This window comes from Danio rerio, chromosome 4 (assembly GCF_049306965.1).
Source record: "Danio rerio strain Tuebingen ecotype United States chromosome 4, GRCz12tu, whole genome shotgun sequence".
Taxonomy (NCBI): domain Eukaryota; kingdom Metazoa; phylum Chordata; class Actinopteri; order Cypriniformes; family Danionidae; genus Danio; species Danio rerio.
The window spans coordinates 74,362,578-74,385,000 of NC_133179.1; the positions used below are offsets into that span (position 1 = coordinate 74,362,578).

A 22,423-nucleotide genomic window follows, 5' to 3' on the forward strand; every position below is an offset into this window, starting at 1 on the left:
TCAGCAGTGAGAAATGAGCAGTGTTGAGTGTCCATGAGTTCAGTCTACAGTGATAAAAGCAACACTGGAAATAAACTATATATATATACTGCTCAAACAATAAAGGAAACACTAAAATAACACATCCTAGATCTGAATGACTGAAATATTCTTATTAAATACTTTGTTCTTTACACAGTTGAATATGCTGACAACAAAATCACACAGACATGATCACTGGAAATCAAATGTATTAACCCATGGAGGACTGGATTAGGAGTCACACTCAAAGCTGTAATGAACTGCAGGAATTGCTGACACACTCCAGGATGCATGATATATCAGCGTCTATATCGTTATCGGCCGATAAACGCTATTTTTAAGATTATCGTTATCGGTCCGATGTCTTAATTAGGCCGATATATTTAAGCCGATAAATTACGTAATTGTACAGACCTCTCCTCACACTGTTTATTCCTTCAAAGTCCGTCCTTTCTTCACGTGGCATTGCTGTGCGTTAATAACTCAGTAAGTAACCACGTTCCTCATCATTGTAGATATGCTTGATTGAGGGTCATTGTGGATTTTGCTTTAAATCACCTTAGGAATAATATTACATGTGTAAACCTTTCCTGCTCTGTCTCTTTGTTGTGTTAGAGATATCAGGGGAGATTCACTTATTACTCCAGGGCCGAGTAATGTTAGTTTCGGGGTGAACTCTTTTCGTTGCAGCTGGTGAATTAAAGAGGACACATGTAACTTGGTCCAAAATATTTATTACTTTCTGTGTGGTACAACAAATAAGCCACCAAAGAGGGAACATCCCAGAAAATGGTCTCATAGCGAAAAAACCGCTCCTCTTTTCTCTCTTCCTCTCCCTCCGCTTCACTCACACCCCAAACTGCAGCCCAGTCCCGTTGAAGGACCAGCACATTTTACAACAGGTGTAAACATAACGGTTGTTTGTAATCTGATTATTTGTTATTATTAACGTGTTGCTGGTCATGTGTTGTTGATGTAAGATAGTATTCAGTTTGATCGGAATATTCATATTGATTATAACGAGCTCGCGTGAGAGCTGTCACCGCGCGCGCACACACACACACACACACACACACACACGCACACACACACGCACACACACACGCACACACGCACACACACACACACTGTAGCACCGTAGCACGGGGGAGAGGCGAGAGGTGAATCCAGTCAAAGGGGCTCTTAACTAGCCGCTCATTCTGTCTTTATATTCTGCTCTGTGTTTGTCATAAAGTCAGCTCAATGCAGGTTTGTGTATCAAAATCTGACTCTGATGGCAACTCTGCCTCTACAGTTGAGTAAAACTCTCAGCGCTTTATCATAAACTTTTCATCCATCATTTTCCCACGATTGACGGCAAGAACGAGCGCAGAAGCGTTGTCTGATTGACAAGCAGCGCCTACATGTGACATGTTACAGTGATGTACACATCTACAAATATGTCATGTCCGAAAAAGCCTTTATCAGAGGTGTTTTGACAGTTCAGAGCCACCGTACAAGCGAACAGCTAAATACAGAGATACGTTTAGAAAATGCGGCACTAGATCATTTATTCATGACCATTTGAGCTGGATTCAGTATTTAGCTCTTTCATTTTCATCTTATTTAAATATATTTAACTTGCTTGTTAATTAAATACCATTTTGTTATTTAAACTATTATTTTTTTGCAACAATCAACTTGCATGTTAATTTGCTATGAAGAAAAGGAAATCATTTTTGCATGCTGATTTGTGTGAAATCGTGAATACAGGTCTATAATCACCTTGCAATTTTGAAGTTATAGCTTTTTTTGCTTTGAGTATAGACTGTTCAGTTCATAAGAGCAGTTCAATCTTTTATGAACTTTGCTGTATAAAAATCTAACATTCATTCATTCATTTTCTTGTCGGCTTAGTCCCTTTCTGGATCCGGGGTCACAGCGGAATGAACCGCCAACTTATCCAGCAAGTTTTTACACAGTGGATGCCCTTCCAGCTGCAACCCATCTCTGGGAAAAAAAAAAATAATAATATATATATATAACAATTTAAAATATTTATAATTATCGGCTATCGGCCCCCAAGTCTGAAGATTTATCGGTTATCGGTATCGGCCAAAAAATCCATATCGGTGCATCCCTACTCCAGACACATGGACATTTTCAGAACAAGAATATTTATTTCATTTAAAATATACTATTTATTTATTTATTTAATCTACATTAAACTAAAGCTGTATTTCCCCATTCATATGACTGTACTGAATTATTGAACAGATTATTAATAACTAATCAAAGAGCATTTTACTGAGCTCAGTGTAAAGTTTAGTGTTTTGGCCTACAGTAAGTGTAATATTAGAGGCATGTCTGCGGCGAGACGGCAATACTGTGTCTAAAATTACACTATTTCTCTGATCAGAAAACAAACACAATTATCCAAGAGCAACACTGTGTTAGAGTTGAGCAAATACACATCAACAAATGTCCTATTCAGCTGGAGGAGCACAGGGATTTACAGGGATTTGAGTTATTTTCCAGGATAAGCTGTAAAGCAAATGAAGTAGATTATTAAATAAGTACAAATGTTGTTTGTGTGAGTAAAAAGTCAAGAAAAGTTTGTTAAATACGTTTAGAAATGCTGAAATAAATGAGCAAATAAGGAAACAGAACACTGCCGCCGCGTCCCCATGCAGTAATATGGTGTATCAGCGATCTCACAGGGGGACGATATGGCCAGCTAAAGATTTTCTGTTAAAGCAGGGCAGTGATTCACTAAACTGATCTGAGTCTTCAGTGCAGACTGATGTGTGTCTTCTGTGATCAATCAATGAATACTCACAGAGCTCTTCTGCAGTTTCTCACAGCTGCTGTCAGTCTCCGTCTTCCCTCATCTGATGTGTTGAATTTATTAGAGTCTAACTCATCCAGCGGCTCCTCTGACATCTCAATCATGTAGGAGATTGTTGAGCAGTGAGCAGGAGAGAGTTTCTCCTCTGAGTGTTTGTCTGATTTCACAAACTCCTGAATCTCTCTGGCCAGAGTCTGATCTTTCACCTCCAGCAGACAGAGGAACAGATTGATGGATCTTTCAGCTGAGAGAGGGTTATCTCTCTTGATCTCGTCTTTAATGTACTGTGTGACTCTCCTGATGTTCTCTGAGCTCTCCTCTATGTGTGTCAGCAGATCCTGGAAGAGTCTCTGATTGGACTCCAGTGAGACGCCCAGCAGGAACCGCAGGAACAGATCCAGATGACCATTACTACTCCTGACAGCTTTATCTACTGCTGAACTGAGCAGATCATACAGAGACTTCTCAGAGCTGGACTGTAGATATTGATTATGTGAATTTTCTTCATCATAAATCCCCCTCAGCGGTTCTCTGTTCTTTGTTAAATGGCAGTAAAACACAAAGAAAGCAGCCAGAAACTCCTGAAAGCTGAGATGGATGAAGCTGTAGACTTTCCTCTGATGAATCACAGATTCCTCCTTGAAGATCTCAGTGCAGATCCCAGAATACACCGAGGCGTCAGTGACGTCTATGCCGCTCTCAATCAGGTCCTCCTCATAGAACATCACATTGCCCTTCATCAGCTGTCTGAAAGCCACTTCAGCAAGTTTGAGGATCACTCCTCTGTTGGACTGCAGGAGTTTCTCTGGATCTCTCTCTTCATACTTCTGCTTCCTCATGTTGATCTGAATCAGCAGGAAGTGGATGTACATCTCAGTCAGAGTTTGAGGGATTTCTGCACTCACATCTTCTTCCAGGAGCTTCTGAAGCACAGTGGAGGAGATCCAGCAGAAGACGGGTATGTGGCACATGATCTGGAGGCTTCTTGCTCTTCTGATGTGGGAGATGATTCTGCCGGCTTGATGCTCGTCGCTGATTCTCTTTCTGAAATATTCCTCCTTCTGAGGCTCAGTGAATCCCTGAATCTCTGTCAGACGCTTGATGTATCTGGAGGGGATCTGATGGGCTGCTGCTGGTCTGGAGGTGATCCAGATGAGAGCAGAGGGAAGCAGATCTCCTTTCAGGAGGCTCCGCATCAACACAGCCACTGATGAAGATTCAGTCACAGCACAAACTTTCTCCTCATCTGAAAAGTTGAGTGTGATTCTGCTTTCATCCAGACCATCAAAGATGAACACAACTCTACACTGCTCATAAATCTTGGGCTCCAGATCTTCAAGTTCAGGATGAAAGTCCAGCAGAAGTCTGTGAAGACTGTACTGATGATCTCTGATCAAGTTCAGCTCTCGAAATGGAAGCACAAACATGAAATCTACATCCTGATGGTCTTTTCCCTCGGCCCAGTCCAGAATGAACTTCTGCACAGAGACGGTTTTCCCGATTCCAGCGATGCCTTTAGTGAGAACAGTCTTGATCTGGGCTTTCTCCTTCTTGATCTTCTCCTCATGTCCTGCTCCAGCTGAGGCTTTAAAGATGTCATTGCAGTAGACTGGAGTGTGTTGTGAGGGTTCTGTTCTGGCTCTTTTCTCCATCTGTAAAACCTCATGTTCTTCATTCACTCCTTCACTCTCTCCTTCTATGATGTAGAGCTGTGTGTAGATGCTGTTCAGGAGGGTTTGAGTCTCTCCATGGTTGATTCCCTCAAATAATCTCTCATACTTGTTCTTCATGCTGGTTTTGTGCTGCTCTTTGACTCTCTGAAGTTCATCATGTTCTGGTTGGAGTGAATCCTGCTGCAGGTCTCCAGTCTGATCATCTCCATCCACACTGCAGGAACAACAACAACACAAAGAGTCAATGAGTGCGAGTGTAAAGATCCTCTAGTGAAGTCATGTGTGTTTTCTCTGAACCAGCTGAGACACAATACACAGATTTAATCAGATTTAACTAAACAGCACACACTGATCACTGTAAAGTTAGTTATAATACTATTTTCCTTCATTTAAATATTTTTTATTATTATTATTTATTTGTTATTTGTATGCCGGTTCGAATGTTTTTAACTCGACTGAATGGGCATTATCAGTGGTTATCAGCTGATAGATATGGGCAAGTAGGGGCCTTCTGCTTCTACTAGTAGGCTGTTATCATCCATCCACATGGTTAATCAGCTATAGATCACATACGGCTTTAAGTAACAATAATTATTTACATTATTTAAAAAATCCACATAAATTGTGTTTTATTAATGTCTACCCCTCCCCCTACGCTAAACCCAATCATCACAGTAATGTAAAAACAGATCTGAGTCTACTCTATTATCTATTAGTATATGTGGATGGATGATAACTGCCCACTGAGCCAACAAGTAGGTGCAGAAGGTCCCTACTGAACCATAACTATCAGCTGATAACCACTGATAATGCCCATTCAATAGTAATTACATTAGAACCGGCATACAAATAACAAAATAATAATAAAAATAATATTTAAATAAAGGAAAATAGTATTAAATTGGGTGTTGCATTGTGCTGTCTGTAGTTCTGAAGGTTGTTGTGATCATATAGTTGTTTAATGTTCTGCATCTCCATCTCTGCTGTCTGAATCTTTCACTGCTTCACCATGACTGTGTTTGCTCTGCTTCTGTCCTCTGTCAGCTCATTTTCTGAATGAATATAGTTTTTGATTCACATGATAATCTCCAGATCATTCAAGTGTTTGCTCTCAGAGTTCAGTAACAGTGTTGTCATTTTGCTGCACTTTATTAAAATAATAATAACCAGAGAATCTGAATACATTTTTATCTTAAATCAGAGTCTCTTTTGACCATAATTATCAGGTGAAATGTGGTGTGTTTGTCTCACACAACTTGTTTATCAACAGTGTCTAAAACTCTTTCTTTTCCCACACTTTGCTGACTATTGTATAAGCCTGTAAACTCACTCTACTAACTCTAACAGTTTGAGTATTGAGACTTTAGTCCCTTATTTCTACTTCAGTCCTACACTAATGATCAGATGTGAGTGTGTGGACATTCAGTTTTAAAGTATCCTGTAAATGTAACACTTGTTAATGTCTGATCTTCTAGAAACACAGGATCATATAAATGCTGCAGTGTGATCATGTGTGTTTAGAGATGATCTACCTGACAGCAGGTCGTGTGTTTTCACTCTGAAATGTTATTGGTACACCCATAGACGCGTCACTCTTCATAGACACACAGCTGGGCTCTGCTTCTGCTCTCTTCTGATGAACTGAACTAAAACAGAGAAGATAAAAGTTCAGCGCTGCACACACTGCACACACCTGACATTAATCATTCTTCATTTTACAAAAACACAAATTAATTTCCTTTATATTTGAACAGAAACTGTCTGAATGGGGAAAATATCAGCAAACACTGATCAAGGGTCATTTCTAGTAGAGAAAGCCCAACAGAAATGCAGCACTATTAGAGCAGATTAGAGCTGAAACTCATCATCAAATCACTGAATGAAGCTGACAGTGTAGGTGTGGGAGGAGCTTAATCATGCAGGCGTGTCAATCATCATCACATGACTATATAAGCAGCAGTATAAACTGCACTGTGTCAGCTGACTGTTATTCCCGCCTCCAGCAGCTCCTCTTATCCTCCTCCTCATCACTCAGTCTTCAGAAGGTCACTCATCGGGGGTTTGTCTGCAGAGCTCCAGTCCAGACTTTGAGGACAGCAAGACAAGTTCATTTACCATCATCTATCATGACTGAATGAGCAGGAGAACTCGAGAAATATCAATTCTAGAAACCAAATGTGTTGATCAGCAGCATCTATGAGGCCAACACAACATGATGATGACTGCGCTTCAGTGAAAACAGACTCAGATCAGAGGAATGGCTGATCAGTACAGCACAGAAACAGCAGGGGAAAGTGTGCAGGAAAAGATCTTTATGGCAGGAGATCGGGAACACTTTAGTTTAGCTCACAATTCATACTATTAACTACCGGCTTATTATCTGTGGAATGTGAACATATGAACTGCTCATTAGTAGTCATACAGTATGATCTTATTGTGGATCCCTAACCTTACCCAAAACCTAAACCCACCTTCTACCTCACTAACTATTAATAAAGCGCTGATTGGTTTGTTAACACCATCAATTGTGGCCTGAAGTGTAAAGCGGAGATCTTCAAGCACTATCCTGCAGAGCTCAGATACAACATCTAACATCTGAAACCCAACAGATCTAAATCTTCTAGAAACACAGGATCATATAAATGCTGCAGTGTGATCATGTGTGTGTAGAGATGATCTACCTGACAGCAGGTCGTGTGTTTCCACTCTTAAATTTTACTGGTGGATCCATAGACGCGCCACTCTTCATAGACACACAGCTGGGCTCTGCTTCTGCTCTCTTCTGATGAACTGAACTAAAACAGAGAAGATTAAAGTTCAGCGCTGCACACACTGGAGTCAACACAGCAGATATTCAGTCATTATTTAAAAATCACTTAACACAGCACTTTATTTCATTTTTATTTATTTGTGTCACGTTATCAAATAAAAATAAAACTACCCACGAACAAATCGAAAATTATTTTGGTTAAATTAAAAGTAATAATGATATGAAATGTCAAGTGTAGGACTAATACCTGCATCCTGTAGACAAATCCTGATCTCCAGCAGTGTGTGTGTTACCCATGATGGACCTGAAGAGTTTGATCTCCAGCAGAAACTGATGAACAATCACAGATCTCCAGTCATTGATCAGCCTTCATAATTCAGCTGAATGCAGGAATAGATCAGCAGCTGAGACACTCAAATCCAGAAGCTCATCACGAGTAAACTAATGAAGAATCACAGCGTCATCCGTTTGATTATAATAACAGCATACACACATTCACATAAAGCTTACAGGTTTTGTCAAGACATTGAAGATTTAAATCTGTTCTGCGCTGGTAAATGGTGGATTCTGGTTGTTTAAAACTGCAACACAACAACTAAACACTTTCACTTTCGTTTCTGAAGGAGCGGCAGATCATGAGTTCAGTGAAAAACATCCGTCACAAACACTCTAAACAGAGCAGAGAAGAGTCAAACAGCAACAGGGTTATCAAATGTTACTAGGGTGATTTTACCTGAAGCAGTATAAACACTGGTGTACAAAGTACTCAGAGTTACACAACTGCACCAACAGATGGCAGTATAGGACTGGAAATAACTCACGGGGTGTGGTCTATAACCACTTCATCTAGTTAGCGTTCAGTTAGTCACACTGCTGTAAATCACGCATGTTCGAGACGGAGTGAAGATTGTTCTTGGTGTTTGCTATATTTTGTGCTTATTGTGTGCGTTATTGACAAGTAAGTAATCTTTAAAGCTTAATGTTAGACTTATTATCAATATTTAGCTTGAAAAGACTCCCCTTACATTATATTACTATGAGGATGACTAAGCAGTTTTCTGCCTCAAAGGCATTCACTGTGAGCTCACTTAAGCTTACCAATACAACTGTTCAAGTTAACTCCGGTATGTTGTTTGCATGCTCTTTATAACTGCAACGAACAGTACTTGATTTGTGAGTTAGTTGGTGATTATTGTGACTATACAACACATTAACGATGCCAATGTAAGCAATGTATGCTTATTATAACAGTGTCATCATGTTGATTTCTGTTGTGTTACACAATTTATATCATTTAAATGTCACATATATGTTTGAAATGTACATGATTAGTTTCAGTAATTATCAATGTGTGGTAATTTGTATTTTCTTCATTTATAGGAAACCACACATACACACAAACACACCTATCATCACACCAATTATAAATGCCTGGAAGTTCTACATCCATCAACCAGATTAAAGTTTGTTTTTTGAAAACTGGACTGTTGCACCTCTTTTTAATAGAAGAGCATAGCTGGAAAGCAGGAGCTAGTGTAACGCACACAGCAAATAACTGGACACAGAGAAGACAGAACAAGCACATAATCTCCTCCACCTCCTCCTCCTCTTCTTCTTCTTCTTGTGTGGCGAGTTACAGAGAGCAGCGTAAAGCTGAATACTGGAGAGTGTATAATAATAATATGTGTACAGTTTGGTCAAATCAGTGTCATAGAGCTCAATGTAGATTTGTAGAAAATAAAATGACTGCTTTCCCATATATAATCTAATCTTTCTTCATGAAGTCTAGCGCAGCTTGTGTTATATTCCCCATGTGTGACTGCTCTGATGAGAACAGCTCAGGCATTGAGAGGATCAGGAGTTGTCCTGTTGTGTCGCTGCACTGATAATCCTCTCGTGTGTAACTGCAGATGAAAGCATCGTGTCTCTGTAGTGGTTTAAAGATCAATATGATCCTTAAAATATACTGTTAATTAAATTGGAATTATTAAAAATAAATAAATACAAAGAAGAGTTAAAATTGATATGATTTACACAACGATGTGTTGCTCTTTGTATTGAATAACTGCCTGAGAAAATGACTTGGAGTGTCCGCTAGGGGGTGATCTAGAGCTGCAGATAGTAGGCGTTGTTTAACTGCACTGTGGCCTTTTTTGTTTGTTTTTAATTGCATAACTGTCAGGAACAAACACACAACACAACACAAATAATGAAACACACAAAAAGAATACAGGTAAAAGTCAACAAAAAACAAAACAAATAGATAAAACAGATAGACAAAACAGATAAATAAATGAAAATAAATTAAATTACACAAAAGAAAAGTGTGCAACATTTCTACATCTGATGATTTTAGTAATTGACAGGGAATTTATAAAAAGTGTCATAATATTTGATGCATATCTCAGATTTTATGTTTTTCAACAATTTCACTGTAGAAAAAAAAAAAAAAACGGCGGTTAATGTGGGAGAAGATTTAGCAGATTTCTGTTTGTGTATGTAAAACTTTGCCAATAAAATAAAGAGATTAACAATATATTCAAGACATTTGTTGCATTTGTTGTCATAATAAAAAATTACATCTTTTAATGTAAAATAATAACTAAGTTTTGTCCTTTCACAAATATATTTGGCTGATTTTTCCAGAAATTCTTTACAATGTTGCATTCAAAAAACAAAAGGCAAAGGCTCTCTTCATCCACAGATATCCTCCATTTCAATGCGCTTTGATAAAAGAGATTTTACTGCGTAAATTTGATGTAATATTTTAAAATGGATTTCCTTCATTTTATTATTAATAGAATATTTGAAGGGAGTTAACCAGGCTTTTTTTGTAATTAATATTAACTATAATAGAGTTCCAAAAAAATGTGCCTCTAGGAGTGATTTTATTTTGCTTCTGAAAAATATTACGAATATGTCTGTTAGTTCATTTATTATCAGTCAACTCAACACCTTCTAAATGTAGTTTTGGGTTTACAGCAGATTATAGCAAATATGATTTTTAACAAGTTGAATCATTTCTACAGGGATAGATTTAATTCAATTCTCTAAACAATATTGGGAAATTGTAAGTAGACATGAAATGTTCATAGGATTGGATATTCCCTGCACTGTCAAACAGTGTTAAAAGATGATTAATGTCTCTATTAAACCAATTTACTAAGAATCAAGATTTATTTGAAGAGCTTATATTACCATTATTCCCAATGAAGGAGGTGTGAGGAGAAACATTGTGACAGTATCAGATTTTCCAAGCAAGCAGAGCTTGTTGATGAAATTTAGTGAAAGTTTAAAGAGGATTTTAGAAATATTTTAATCACAGGTTAAAAAAAAAAAATTAAGCAACCTATTTGGTTAAAAAGATTATGAGGAATATCATTCCAAAAGGGCGATGCAGTGCCGCAGTGGAGTAAAAACTTGCTGGATAAGTTCATTCAACTGTACCCTTGACTTATCTGCTGTTGCCAACCCGGATTGTCCTTGACCTTGTTTTTCCTGTCGCCTGCCTTGAACTTAACGATCTTGATTCTCGCTGCCTGCCCCTGACTCATGCCTGCTACTGTGACTAACGAGTGCCAGCCGCCTGCTCATCGACCTTATAAGCCTGTGTTTCATATGAGTTCACGCACCAGTTTATACTGTGTGCTTGTTATTAAACTGTGTTTAATAAAGGTACTGCAAATGGATCCCTCTGTGTCAGACTCCTCGTTACAGAAGACTGACCTGCATCCAGCAGCCATGGAAGTGTTGTCCACCGAACTCACTACCCAAGCTCAGGTACTTGCTACGCATCAACAGTAACTATCTCACCTCACTGACAGAGGAATTGGTCAAAGCCCTCCAGGGATTAAATGTCTTCACCCCAGTGCAACCCACCGCCAATTACTCTCCCATCAATCCACCAGTAGCCATGGCACAAAATCCCTCCAGTCCTCGCTTAGCGTTTCCTGATAAATTTAATGGCGACCCAGCTAAGTGTAAAGGTTTTTTGCTGCAATGCAAATTTTTGTCAACCAACAACCACACATGTTTTCGGATGTATAGTATAGAATGAATAGTCCCTACTTGCTGGAAAAGCTCTCGACCGAGCTATGGCTATTTGGTCAGACAGTACTCCCACTTTTCCAACCTTCAATGACTTTCTCCAAAGGTTCTGTGCGGTGTTTGATCATCCTGAGGGTGGCAGAAATGCAGGTGAAGAATTGTTAGCAATACAACAAGGAAAAAAACCAGCGGCTGAATTGTCTGTTGAGGAGCATGAAAGATGTTTCAAGAATAATTTGTGCCTGTATTGCGGTCTTTCTGGTCATGTTAAGGTCCAATGCCCTAATAAACCTCCACTCAAAACACTATCGGTCAGTTCAACCACATTTACTTCATGTACCAATAAAACCTTAACTGTGCCTCCCTGTGTTTTGACAATACCACAATTCAGACAGTCGCGATTTTTGATTCAGGAGCTGCAGGCAATTTCATGGACTATACACTTGCCATTAACAACTTTATACCATTAACCTCTTGTGATTCTCCCCTAGCAATCATGGCGGTAGACGGATATCCCCTGGGGGAAGGAATTGTAAATTACCGCTCTCCCAAACTCTCACTTAAAACAGTTTTTCTCCATGAAGAACATTCTGAGTTTTATATCATACACTCTTCCCAGCACGCTATAATCCTAGGATGGCCTTGGTTGCAAAACCATAACTCCCACATCTCTTGGAGAGAGGGTGAGATCATAAGATGGAGTGATTTAAGTCTTGTTAACTGTCTGCATTCTATTGTCTACATTCAGCTGAGTGCCATATCTACAAGTGTTGAATCTTTAGTGAACCCAGATATTGCCAAGGTTTATAGTCACCCAGCCGAAGCATTTAACAAACAGAAGACCACTAAACTACCTCCTCACCGTGAGTACGATTGCTCCATTGAATTAATTCCTGGTACAACACCCCCTCGTGGGAGAATTTTCCCTCTGTTTCAAACAGAAACTGAAACTATGAATTCTTACATTTAAGAAGAGCTGAGAAAAGGATTTATATGCCCCTCAACATCCCCCACATCTGCAGGCTTCTTCTTTGTGGGTAAGAAGGACGGAGGCTTATGTCCATGTATCGATTACAGAGGTTTGATCAAAGTCAAATACCGCTATCCCCTACCTTTATTCCCAGCAGCCCTGGATCTATTACGCTCAGCCCGGTATTTTACCAAACTTGATCTACGTAATGCATTTAATCTCATCAGGATAAAACATGGGGGACGAGTGAAAAACGGGGATCTCTACCACCAGCGGCCATTATGAAAACCTCGCAATGCCCTTTGGCTTAGCAAACTGTCCTTCCGCCTTCCAGGCTTTCATAAATGAGGTATTTCGAGACATGTTGAACCAGTGGATAATCGTTTACATTGATGGCATCCTGATTTATTCAAACTCCTTAGAAGAACAAATCACTCATGTCAGAGCAGTACTGAAGATACTTCTTGACAACCAACTCTATGCAAAATTAGAAAAATGTGAATTTCATCAAACTTCCATCTCCTTCTTAGGATACATTATCGGTTCAGAGGGAGTGGCGATGGATGAGAGTGAATTAGACGCTGTTCTCAACTGGCCCAAGCCCAAAACCCTGAAAGAATTGCAACGATTTCTGGGGTTTGGCAATTTCTACAGACGATTCATCAGGAATTTCAGCACGGTGGCCACTCCGCTCACTGATCAAAGGAGGTAAAACATAATAAATTGGAATAATGCAGCAGATCGGGCATTTTTAAACCTAAAAACCCGCTTCTCAATGGCATCAATCTTATGTCACCCGAATCCCAATCTACCCTTTGTTGTAGAAATTGATGCATCCAAAACAGGCATAGGAGCTGTGTTATCACAGAGACAAGGAGACCCAGCCAAACTCCAACCTTGTGCCTTTTTTTCATGTAATTCAGAAGTTCAATTCAGCCGAACAAAATTACGATGTGGGCATCCGAGATGATCGCCATGGAGGAATGGAGACATTGGCTGGAGGGAGCCAAACACCCATTTACATTGATTACAGACCACAAAAATTTAGAGTACATTCGTTCAGCCAAAAGACTAAACCCCAGGCAGGCAAGATGGGCTCTATTCTTCACTCGCTTTGATTTCTCTGTCACATATATTCCAGGTTCCAAGAATATCAAAGCAGATGCGCTCTCGACTTTGTGAGGAAGAGGTTGTAAAGGAGGAGGACCAATCCATTCTCAACGACTCTCTCATCTTGGCCCCCATAACTTGGGATGTAGAAACAGAAATCTCTCAAGACTAAACCAACACCCTGTACCACCTAATTGCCCAGCAGATAAAACCTTTGTTCCCCCGCCAATACGAGAAAAACTCATTCAAAAGATCCACTCTAACCCCAGCTCAGGACATCCAGGCATAACAGGCACGCTTGATCTCATTCAGAACCGTTATTGGTGGTCCACCTTAAAAGGAGACATTACGAATTTCATCAAGAAATGCAACCTTTGCAACATGCATAAACACTCTCGTCATTGCCCCGCAGGACTCTTGCAACCACTCACCATTCCATGTCACCCCTGGTCCCACATAGCAATCGACTTCATCACAGATCTTCCTCCCTCTCAAGGCCATACCACCATCCTCTAGGTCATTGATAGATTTTCCAAGGCCTGCAGACTTATCCCAATTCCCAAATTACCCACGGCACTGAAGACAGCAGAACTTCTATGCAATAATGTATTCTGATTCTATGGTATGCCCGAAGATATTGTGTCTGACAGAGGTCCACAGTTCACATCTAGAGTAGCTTCTGCCTTTTTCAAAAATTTCAAAGTAAACATCAATTTAACCTCTTGTTATCACCCCCAATACAGAACGTCTCAACCAAGAGATTTAGCCGCTTTCTACGCACTTATTCCCACCAAAATCAAGAGGATTGGAGCAGATTCCTTATGTGGGCTGAGTACGCTCAGAATTTATGAAGAAAAGCATCAACTGGTCTAACTCCATTTCAATGTGTACTAGGTTTCCAACCACCACTGTTCCCTTGGTCTGGGGAGCCCTCAGAATTCCCAGCTATGGACAATTGGTTCCAACACTGTGAAAATACTTGGAACACTGCCCACACCCACCTGTCACACGCCGTCTGCCGTTTTAAGGACCAGGCTGATTGTTATCAGCGCCCCAATACGGCATATTCTCAAGGACAATGGGTTTGGTTATCCACCCATGATCTTTGCCTCAGACTCCCCTGCAAAAAACTCAGTCCCAGGTACGTTGGCCCATTTCAAATTGAAAGACAAATATCTCCTGTGTCTCCCACATTTAATGTATCTCTGCTCAAGCCTGCTGCGGGTCCAGCCGAGGTGGATAGGGAGGTGACAGCCAGTAAACAGGGTCCTCCACCTATCATCATCACGGAGAGGAGATGTATCAGATCCACGAGATCCTGAGATCTAGACGCCGGGGTGGACATCTTCAATACCTGATCGACTGGGAGGGGTACGGCCCGGAGGAACGATCATGGATCAATCACAAGGATATTCTCGACCCTTCTCTGTTAAGAAAGTTTCACCTTCAACATCCGGAAATGCCGTCCCCTCGTCCCCGTGGAAGACCCCGGTGTCGTTTGCCCTCTCACGTCAGGAGCCGTTCGCAGGAGGGGGGCTGTGTCACCGACTCGGTCCCAGTCATTCCCCTGGCTGGCCAGCAGAGGTCACCATCACCGAACTATTGAACTACCATTACCTGTCATCCACTACCCATTCGGCCCACTGACTACACAGCACCTGAGACGCATTACCCCAGCACTCACACACACTTATAAGCAGCTCTCACTCACACTTCATTGCGAAGTCTTGTTCTGCCCTGCTGACATTTCTGAGCGTACTCACCCTTGCCTGATCTCCTGTTGCCAACCCGGATTGTCCCCAACCTTGTCTTGCCTGTCACCTGCCTTGAACTCTGAACGTTATTACCGATCTTGATTCTCGCTGCCTCCCCCTGACTCATGCCTGCTACTGTGACTAACGAGTGCCAGCCGCCTGCCCATCGACCTTATAAGCCTGTGTTTCATATGAGTTCACGCACCAGTTTATACTGTGTGCTTGTTATTAAACTGTTTAATAAACATACTGCAAACGGATCCCTCTGTGTCAGCCTCCTCGTTACAGTGCGAATATAAGACCAACTTTACCTCAATGAATCACATTACCAGCCAACGACTATCAAAGTACAATAGTCACAGTCAAATAAACAGTGCTAATGTTTTGTTTAAGTCATTCTTATGCGCCATTTCAGAGCCAGTATTTAAAGTAGCCAAAATGAACAAATGTACGAATATGAAGCAACTTTACCTCCATTTATAACTCAATTCATAACTATTGTGCAGTTGTTGTTGTTTTAATATTTAAGTTATAATGAGTTACTCTGACAGTAAAGGGTTAAATGCTGTGTTGTTTGAGGAATGTCAGCTTGTTTTTCAGCAGCTTTTCTTCCTGTTCAACTGGAAGGTCTGCTTCTGACACCTCATACTTTTCACATCTAATATATGATATATACTTTGTCGAGTGACATTATATATATTAACTAAGATACTGAGTTAGTACTAAAAACGTTTGCTGACAGTGAAGGGTCAAATGTCATTTGTGTAGTGAAAGTCAGCATTTTAATAATAAAAATAAATGAACACAACCAAGCATTAAAAAACACTCTGAACCACCTCTTGAAGAAACCTGTTTTCAGCAGCTTTTCTTCCTGTTCAACTGAAGGTCTGCTTTAACTTTACTTTTGATTTGGTGACTCTGAATGTTTAGAGTTATATTTAATGCTGAATTATTGGACACTATTGAGTCAGTCTGATATAGAAGAGCACAAACACTGTAAAGGGATTAAAAATAAAGCTTTTAGACACAGTGTTTAAATGAGCGTGTTTGACTCAGTGTTTAATCTGTGTTTGAGGATTTGATCTTCAGGATCAGACATTTAAATCACACTCACACATATAAACCCTTCATCATCTCCACAAATCAGCGTAATGTAGAAGTGTTAAACTCACATGCAGAAGTACAGACGCTCTTGTGCAGCAGGAACACAATCTGAGCTCTTTCACTCTTTCACTTCACTAAAACACACCTGTGTGATCTACAGGTGTATCCTCAAATATTACTGGCTCCACAGAGTAACACTGACATGAATATTCATGAGACTCTCCTGACTGTGGGCGTGTCCTGAAGACGACACACAAACCACTGGAGCTGAAGATATCTGTGCAGATTCTCTGAGCACGAGCGTGTTGAAGGAAGATTAAATAAGTATAATATAGTATATATAGTGTCATATAATACATATATGAGAATAGAGAAAAAGGTATTTGAAATAAATCCAAGAGGTGTCTGAAAAATATTTAAAGCAGTGTTGGACCAATAAAATAAAATTACAGATGGAAATGGAAATGAGTACACACCTTACAGATCTCTCTGATGAATTATTACTTTCTCTCAGATGCTGTTCAATAATATAAGTGTGTTTATACATTAGATTAGTCAGGACTGAAGCCAAAACAGTTTAATTTCGCTGCAATGTTCATTCATTAATTTTCTTTTTCGGCTTAGTCCCTGATTTTTATCAAGGGTCACCACAGCGGAATGAACCGCCTACTTACCGGAGCACCTAGAGGAAACCCACGCCAACACTGGGAGAACATGCAAACTCCACACAGAAACACCAACTGACCCAGCTAATGCTCGAACCAGTTACCTTCTAGCTATGAGGAGACAGTGGTAACCACTGAGCCACCGTGTCGCCCTTGTTCTTGCAGTTTGTATCTTGTTTATTGTTTGCAGCTCCTCATTTGAGTTTAACTGTATTATCTGTCTATTAGTGAAGGTGTTTGGTGATCACTCTCCTATTTAATCAATATATCAGTTAATCTGTCTTTATTCACATAGATTAAAATACATAGTTAAGGCAGTGTGTTTATTGATGCTGTGGTTGTATATAGAGTAGTCAGTGATTGAAATGGTTGTAAAAGCTTGTCTAAATTGCTGTAAGATGAGAACAGGACAGCTTTAATGAAAGGTTTTGATTATATAATGATCACTCATTTACAGATGTTTGACACCCTTTATCGTCGTCATTTCTCTAAATGTTCAGAACAATACGATAATAAGTCACTGTGAGTTTTCTGCTTGTTAAAGTAGAGTAAAACAGAAACACAGCTCATTTTCCTCTAGTCATCCTTTAACCAGCTGATGAGACATGCACTGTTTTAAATGGCTTTTATTTCCTTTATTAAGAAAAGATTCTGTAATTATCTGAACACAACTTCTGGGAAAACATAATGTTTCATTAAACTATTGCTGTGGGCAGAAAACAAATCTGCAAATAGGATTTTTCTAATATAAATGTTGTTATATATGATTTAACCTTGATATTTAGATCTGCAGGAGAACAAGATTCATGATTATACATCTTTTCCCTCTTGATGAGATGAAATAGTTTAGTGGAAACACAATAAATGAAGCTGAATATATTATTTAAAGGCACGGATGTTGTGTGCAGAGGTAAACTGGGTTCATTTAGGGTTCATAGTGACACTTATGATCTTTTCCTTATCCAGATATTCTTCATTATTAAAATAATATTTTACTCATTTTAATGATTGTGAACGACTGAACCACAATCTGTGGAGACACTTTTAGATGTAGTGAGAAGACTACACAGCAAATTCATTGGTGTTAAAGTTCAAGTGTTGTGGTAATTCAGAGTAAAGTGTTCAAATTCTAGAGTTAGATAAAGGTAAAATAACCCTCTCGGCGTCAGAAGCTGATTTGCCTCCTTGTCATTCAGAGGAACATGTATCTACCTTTGTAGAAAACCCCTGTTCTTAAGAAACTAATCAGAGTGTCTGATCTCGCCCTACACCCTCATTCACCCGGCCCTTACACTAGTTAATTAGTTTAGTCCACTGGACAGAGTGAATGACCACAAATAAGTGTATTCAGACACCTGCTGATGAACACCTGCTGTTAACAAGCACAATCACTGAAGGAAGAAGAAACTGAAGGAAGAAATAAAACTACAGACACAGCGTCACACCAAAGCAGCTGAACTACAACAGAGGATTAAACAACTCAATCAAATAACAGCATTAGCAGCTTCACTGAGTACAGTTTGACTTCATTTCTGTAAGAATATTTGACAATCAACAGAGGTTTATATTTATTAAAGATATTTAATTTGACCTCACCATCATGGAGATCAGCAAATGCTTCTCTGCCGGTATAGCTGTGTTTCTAAAATGCATCAGTTATAGCGATGTGAAAGCCGATGTGCTGAGGAAGATTCAGACACTGAGTGTAGAGTTATGACCGACCTGATGAGCAGAAAGACTGAACTCAAGCTCTCTGTTCAAGACTGGCTGTGTATTCTGGAGCCTTCTCAGACACACACACACACACACACACACACACACACACACACTGCTGTTACCACAACACTATTTTTTTATTAACAAGAACCAGCATGTAGTTTTCTAACACAACAAAATCAACAGAGGAGAGGGTATATGATTATTAAATTACACAAATATATTACACACATTTGTTTTTTCAATTTTAGTCATCACCAAGAGTTATTAAGTGCACTTTTACTACAGGAAATGCACATGTAACGCTTCTCTTCCTGATGACACAAATCACTCAGGCGGACACAGAGAACTGCATTCTGCGTTGTTTATTCTGTAACAGAAATATACATCCTCTGGCAACAGTATTCATTTAAACATGCATCTAAAATACCCAAACAAATAGTAAGAAATCCCCCCTGCACATATTAATGTCATCATTCCAGCTACACATAGCATGAGCAAATTTAACCACACAAAGTAGGTCACACACGGCAATCACTCGACAGATTTGATCTAAAACATCACTTAATGTTCATATTGGGCTTGTATGTGTTATTAATATGTGTTAAAATACTAAATGTGTCACATTTAGCTGGAGCACATTTTACCAACCACCTTCCTGCATTCAGCAACCATTTTCTGCTGTAGGCGGGGCTTTGCAGGTGAAAGGTGAAAGAAACAGTTACACACTGTTGCCACAAGAGGTCTCTCAACAACCACAAAATAAACAAAATAACCCCTTTTGGTGAAAGACAATTAAACATTATTTTTACCCTGTTACACATATATACACACATTTATATGCACATATGTTAAAGGAGGAGCATATGCTGACTGTTTTACTTGCTTTTCTATTTGCAGACTTAGAAATCACTTTTATATTCATTTGAATCTCTTTTTCTAGCATCATGAAGAGAGGTTTTGCTTTTCCTAAACTTTTATTTGTGTATGTGAAGTTTACATAATAATATAATAAAGTTTTTAATAAAACCAGCATCTTTTAAAGAGCGATGCTCAACATAAAAACCCAAAATCACATGTTCATAAGATACGGAAAATGATGTTAAATTTAATGAGCAATAAAAGCTTCAACATTAATCCAGAAATATGGAGTATATTGGCAAAACCAGAATCAATGTAAAAATAACTTCATTAAAGCTTTCAGAAAAACAGCATTCAGACTCAATATCAGTTTTACACAGACATTTTTAATGGGATAAACTCTATGAAGTCAGAAGCTTAACTCCAGAGAAACAGATACTGACTGAGGTCTGGTCAGGTTTAGGAGGATAAACAGGAAGCGCTGATGGACATACACTGCTTTTGTACAGCATGTGTAGACCAGCAGGTTTTGCCCCAGTCACTATCGTAAACTCCTGTAATGGAGGAATTGTGTATCTTGTGATAAATTCTGTAAGTGTAATTAATGTTCCTTCATTATCAAATAATTGATTCACTAATATTAGTCTGTTGTTATATCGATTGTGAAAGAATATTGATTTATTTTTATACAGGATATTGGCATTATTCCAAATAAGAAAACCGTGAGGAGAAGTTGTGTTTATAAATCAGTCTCCATGTTGTGAGCACTTGTTAGTGAAGTATAGAGAGTTTGATTAGGAGTTTTTCAATTGAATAATTACACATTAAAATAAATACTAAACCCCCCATATGAGAGAAATGAAACAGGGGATAATATTACAGACAGATGAAGTATTTAGAAGAAACTGTCTTATCCAATTAAATATCCAGTATAATTTAGACTGCCCTCATCATATGAGTTCAGCATGACTGATGTTTTAATATAATGAGTGTTGTTTTGTCAACATTCCATCAATGAGTTCTCTTTTATTCTGCTTTAACACACTTCCTCAGCTTGCGTTACTGCTGCATTTTACTGCCATCTAGTGGACATCTGAGCCGAGCACAAAACTATTTCAATCTGACTCAGGTCAGAGCCCAAATGGTTGAGAAGCCCCTGTCTGCAGCCTGCAGATCGGGAGGGGGCAGCATCTGGGGCGGGGCTGCACATTCAGCCACGCCCCCTTGTAGTTTCATTGGTTAGTGGAAACGTAATAGCGTTGATCGCCACTACAGCGTGTCAGTAAACAGGAAATGCTTTTACAACATCTTAAATATTGCTTTTATTGTTAATCAACTCAAAAATGCACTAAAGTGGACATTCTTGCTGAGTGTTTTATATGTTAATGATGTAAACGAATGAATTATGAATGTAATCGATAAACGGTAATGTGAATTTCATAGTAGTATTTCTCCTGCTAAACAATATTACGACTCTTATATTAAACAGCATCCCATTTTCACAATGACGTCCCTTCACTTCTGCCTTTCAGCAGTGCAGTGTTTTTAATTGTGACATGTTGATGATTGTTGATTATTTTGCATCAGAATGTTTATTTTTAATAGACTCAAATGAAATGCAGCAGTCAAATGTGTCGTCAAATGTGTGGCTTTTATGGCTTTAGTTTTTATATTTACACTACAGCAAACAAATAAAGGTGGAGTCTGAAGAAAATGCAGTGTTTTTAGTTCACTTTCATTTTGAGTTCAGGTTTACCTTTGATGAATGAGAGACGTCTCTGGGAAATGTACAACTGAAAATATTAACATTACACGCTTTGATTTAAGACTATTAGAGTATTGGACATGTGTTTAAATGTTTCATTACTGCACTGCTTGGAGTTTAACTATGATTTATTGATTATGAGCAGGAATATGCTATTATTTATCAGGGGAAGTAAGTGTTTGACACCTTTACACTTATTAAATCAGTTTATTTCATCATATAATGGGTTTATTTTATTTTGATGCTGCTCTGAATATAAATGTTTATTATCTGTCATATGTTAATGTTCCAGCAGGAGTAAAATCCTTTATTAAATCTTCTCATATTTCCTGGTATGTGTGTCGTCTATAAACGGGATCAGTTTCATCATCTAATATTTACTGATCCATCACTTGCTTTGTTCAGTTTCTCCATTGGAATGAATTAAGACAGTGCTCTACCGCCACCTACTGGCTGGTTTTTAATTTGATATCGGTTCTACACTTTAATTAATAAGTTACAAATAAATTCATAATCTAATAACACTGATTTAAAATGCAGTCTTCTTGGTGTATTTATAGTAAATACAGGATAAATACTTTAATAGCACTTTCTAACAACACGTCTGGGTCCATTTCTGCCCTGCACAGATACTGTAGATCTTTCAAAATAATTTTAATAATGATTTTGTTTATCAAGTTATTAATATTATCATTATTATTATGTTATTATAAGGAGTCACTTACAACATTTTTGTTCTGTTTCCCTCTTTCTCTGTTAAAAATCTGGCTGATCTGTTGTTGTTGTTGTTGTGTTTTTTATGTCAGACGTCTCCCCGACCCCTACCGCACATCTGTGTCTGCACATGCACACATGTACAAAAGGATGACTGACAATATACAGAAAATAATAATAATTTTAAATACAGCAGGTCTTGACTATCATCTTTAATAAACATCAACACAACTGTACATTTTTCACAAGGGAATTCCCCTTCAGCATTGAAGTACCAATGCGCTGAGCAGTGCTTGCAGGACCCCCCTCTCGCCATCCCCAACAGACACAACACTTGTAAAACAGTATAAGCCTCTGCTTGAGGACACCTAAATAAAATCAAGAACATTTTTAAGCAGAACACAAACATAATTCAACATTTCACAA

General features: G+C 38.9%; 2 protein-coding genes, 1 long non-coding RNA gene and 1 pseudogene across 4 annotated transcripts in view; 2 read left to right on the plus strand and 2 right to left on the minus strand.

Annotated features, from left to right (window-relative positions):
- Window positions 1–9,723, minus strand: part of LOC101886924 (NACHT, LRR and PYD domains-containing protein 3-like) — a 50,480-nt gene extending 40,757 nt beyond the window's left edge. Inside the window, exons 1-5 of one of the 2 annotated variants that reach the window (XM_073948157.1) lie at window positions 8,889–9,723; window positions 7,539–7,640; window positions 7,203–7,316; window positions 6,054–6,167; window positions 2,840–4,735 (exon numbers count right to left, since the gene is read on the minus strand). In XM_073948157.1, coding sequence (XP_073804258.1) covers window positions 2,840–4,735; window positions 6,054–6,167; window positions 7,203–7,316; window positions 7,539–7,640; window positions 8,889–9,049 — 2,387 coding nt within the window. In that variant the 5' untranslated portion in view covers window positions 9,050–9,723. Of the gene's footprint in view, window positions 1–2,839; window positions 4,736–6,053; window positions 6,168–7,202; window positions 7,317–7,538; window positions 7,862–8,888 lie in introns of those variants that run through there. The other variant, XM_073948156.1, reaches the window with a different exon arrangement.
- Window positions 1–22,423, plus strand: part of si:ch73-389k6.1 — a 778,105-nt gene that overhangs the window by 674,619 nt on the left and 81,063 nt on the right. The gene's annotated exons all lie outside the window — the stretch shown is intronic.
- LOC101886887 (uncharacterized) lies at window positions 8,155–9,827 on the plus strand. Its single transcript, XR_224209.6, has 2 exons — window positions 8,155–8,249; window positions 8,672–9,827. It is a non-coding gene; the product is annotated as an uncharacterized lncRNA (long non-coding RNA).
- The window catches only part of LOC101886838 (NACHT, LRR and PYD domains-containing protein 3-like), a 24,816-nt pseudogene continuing 24,587 nt past the window's right edge, over window positions 22,195–22,423 (minus strand).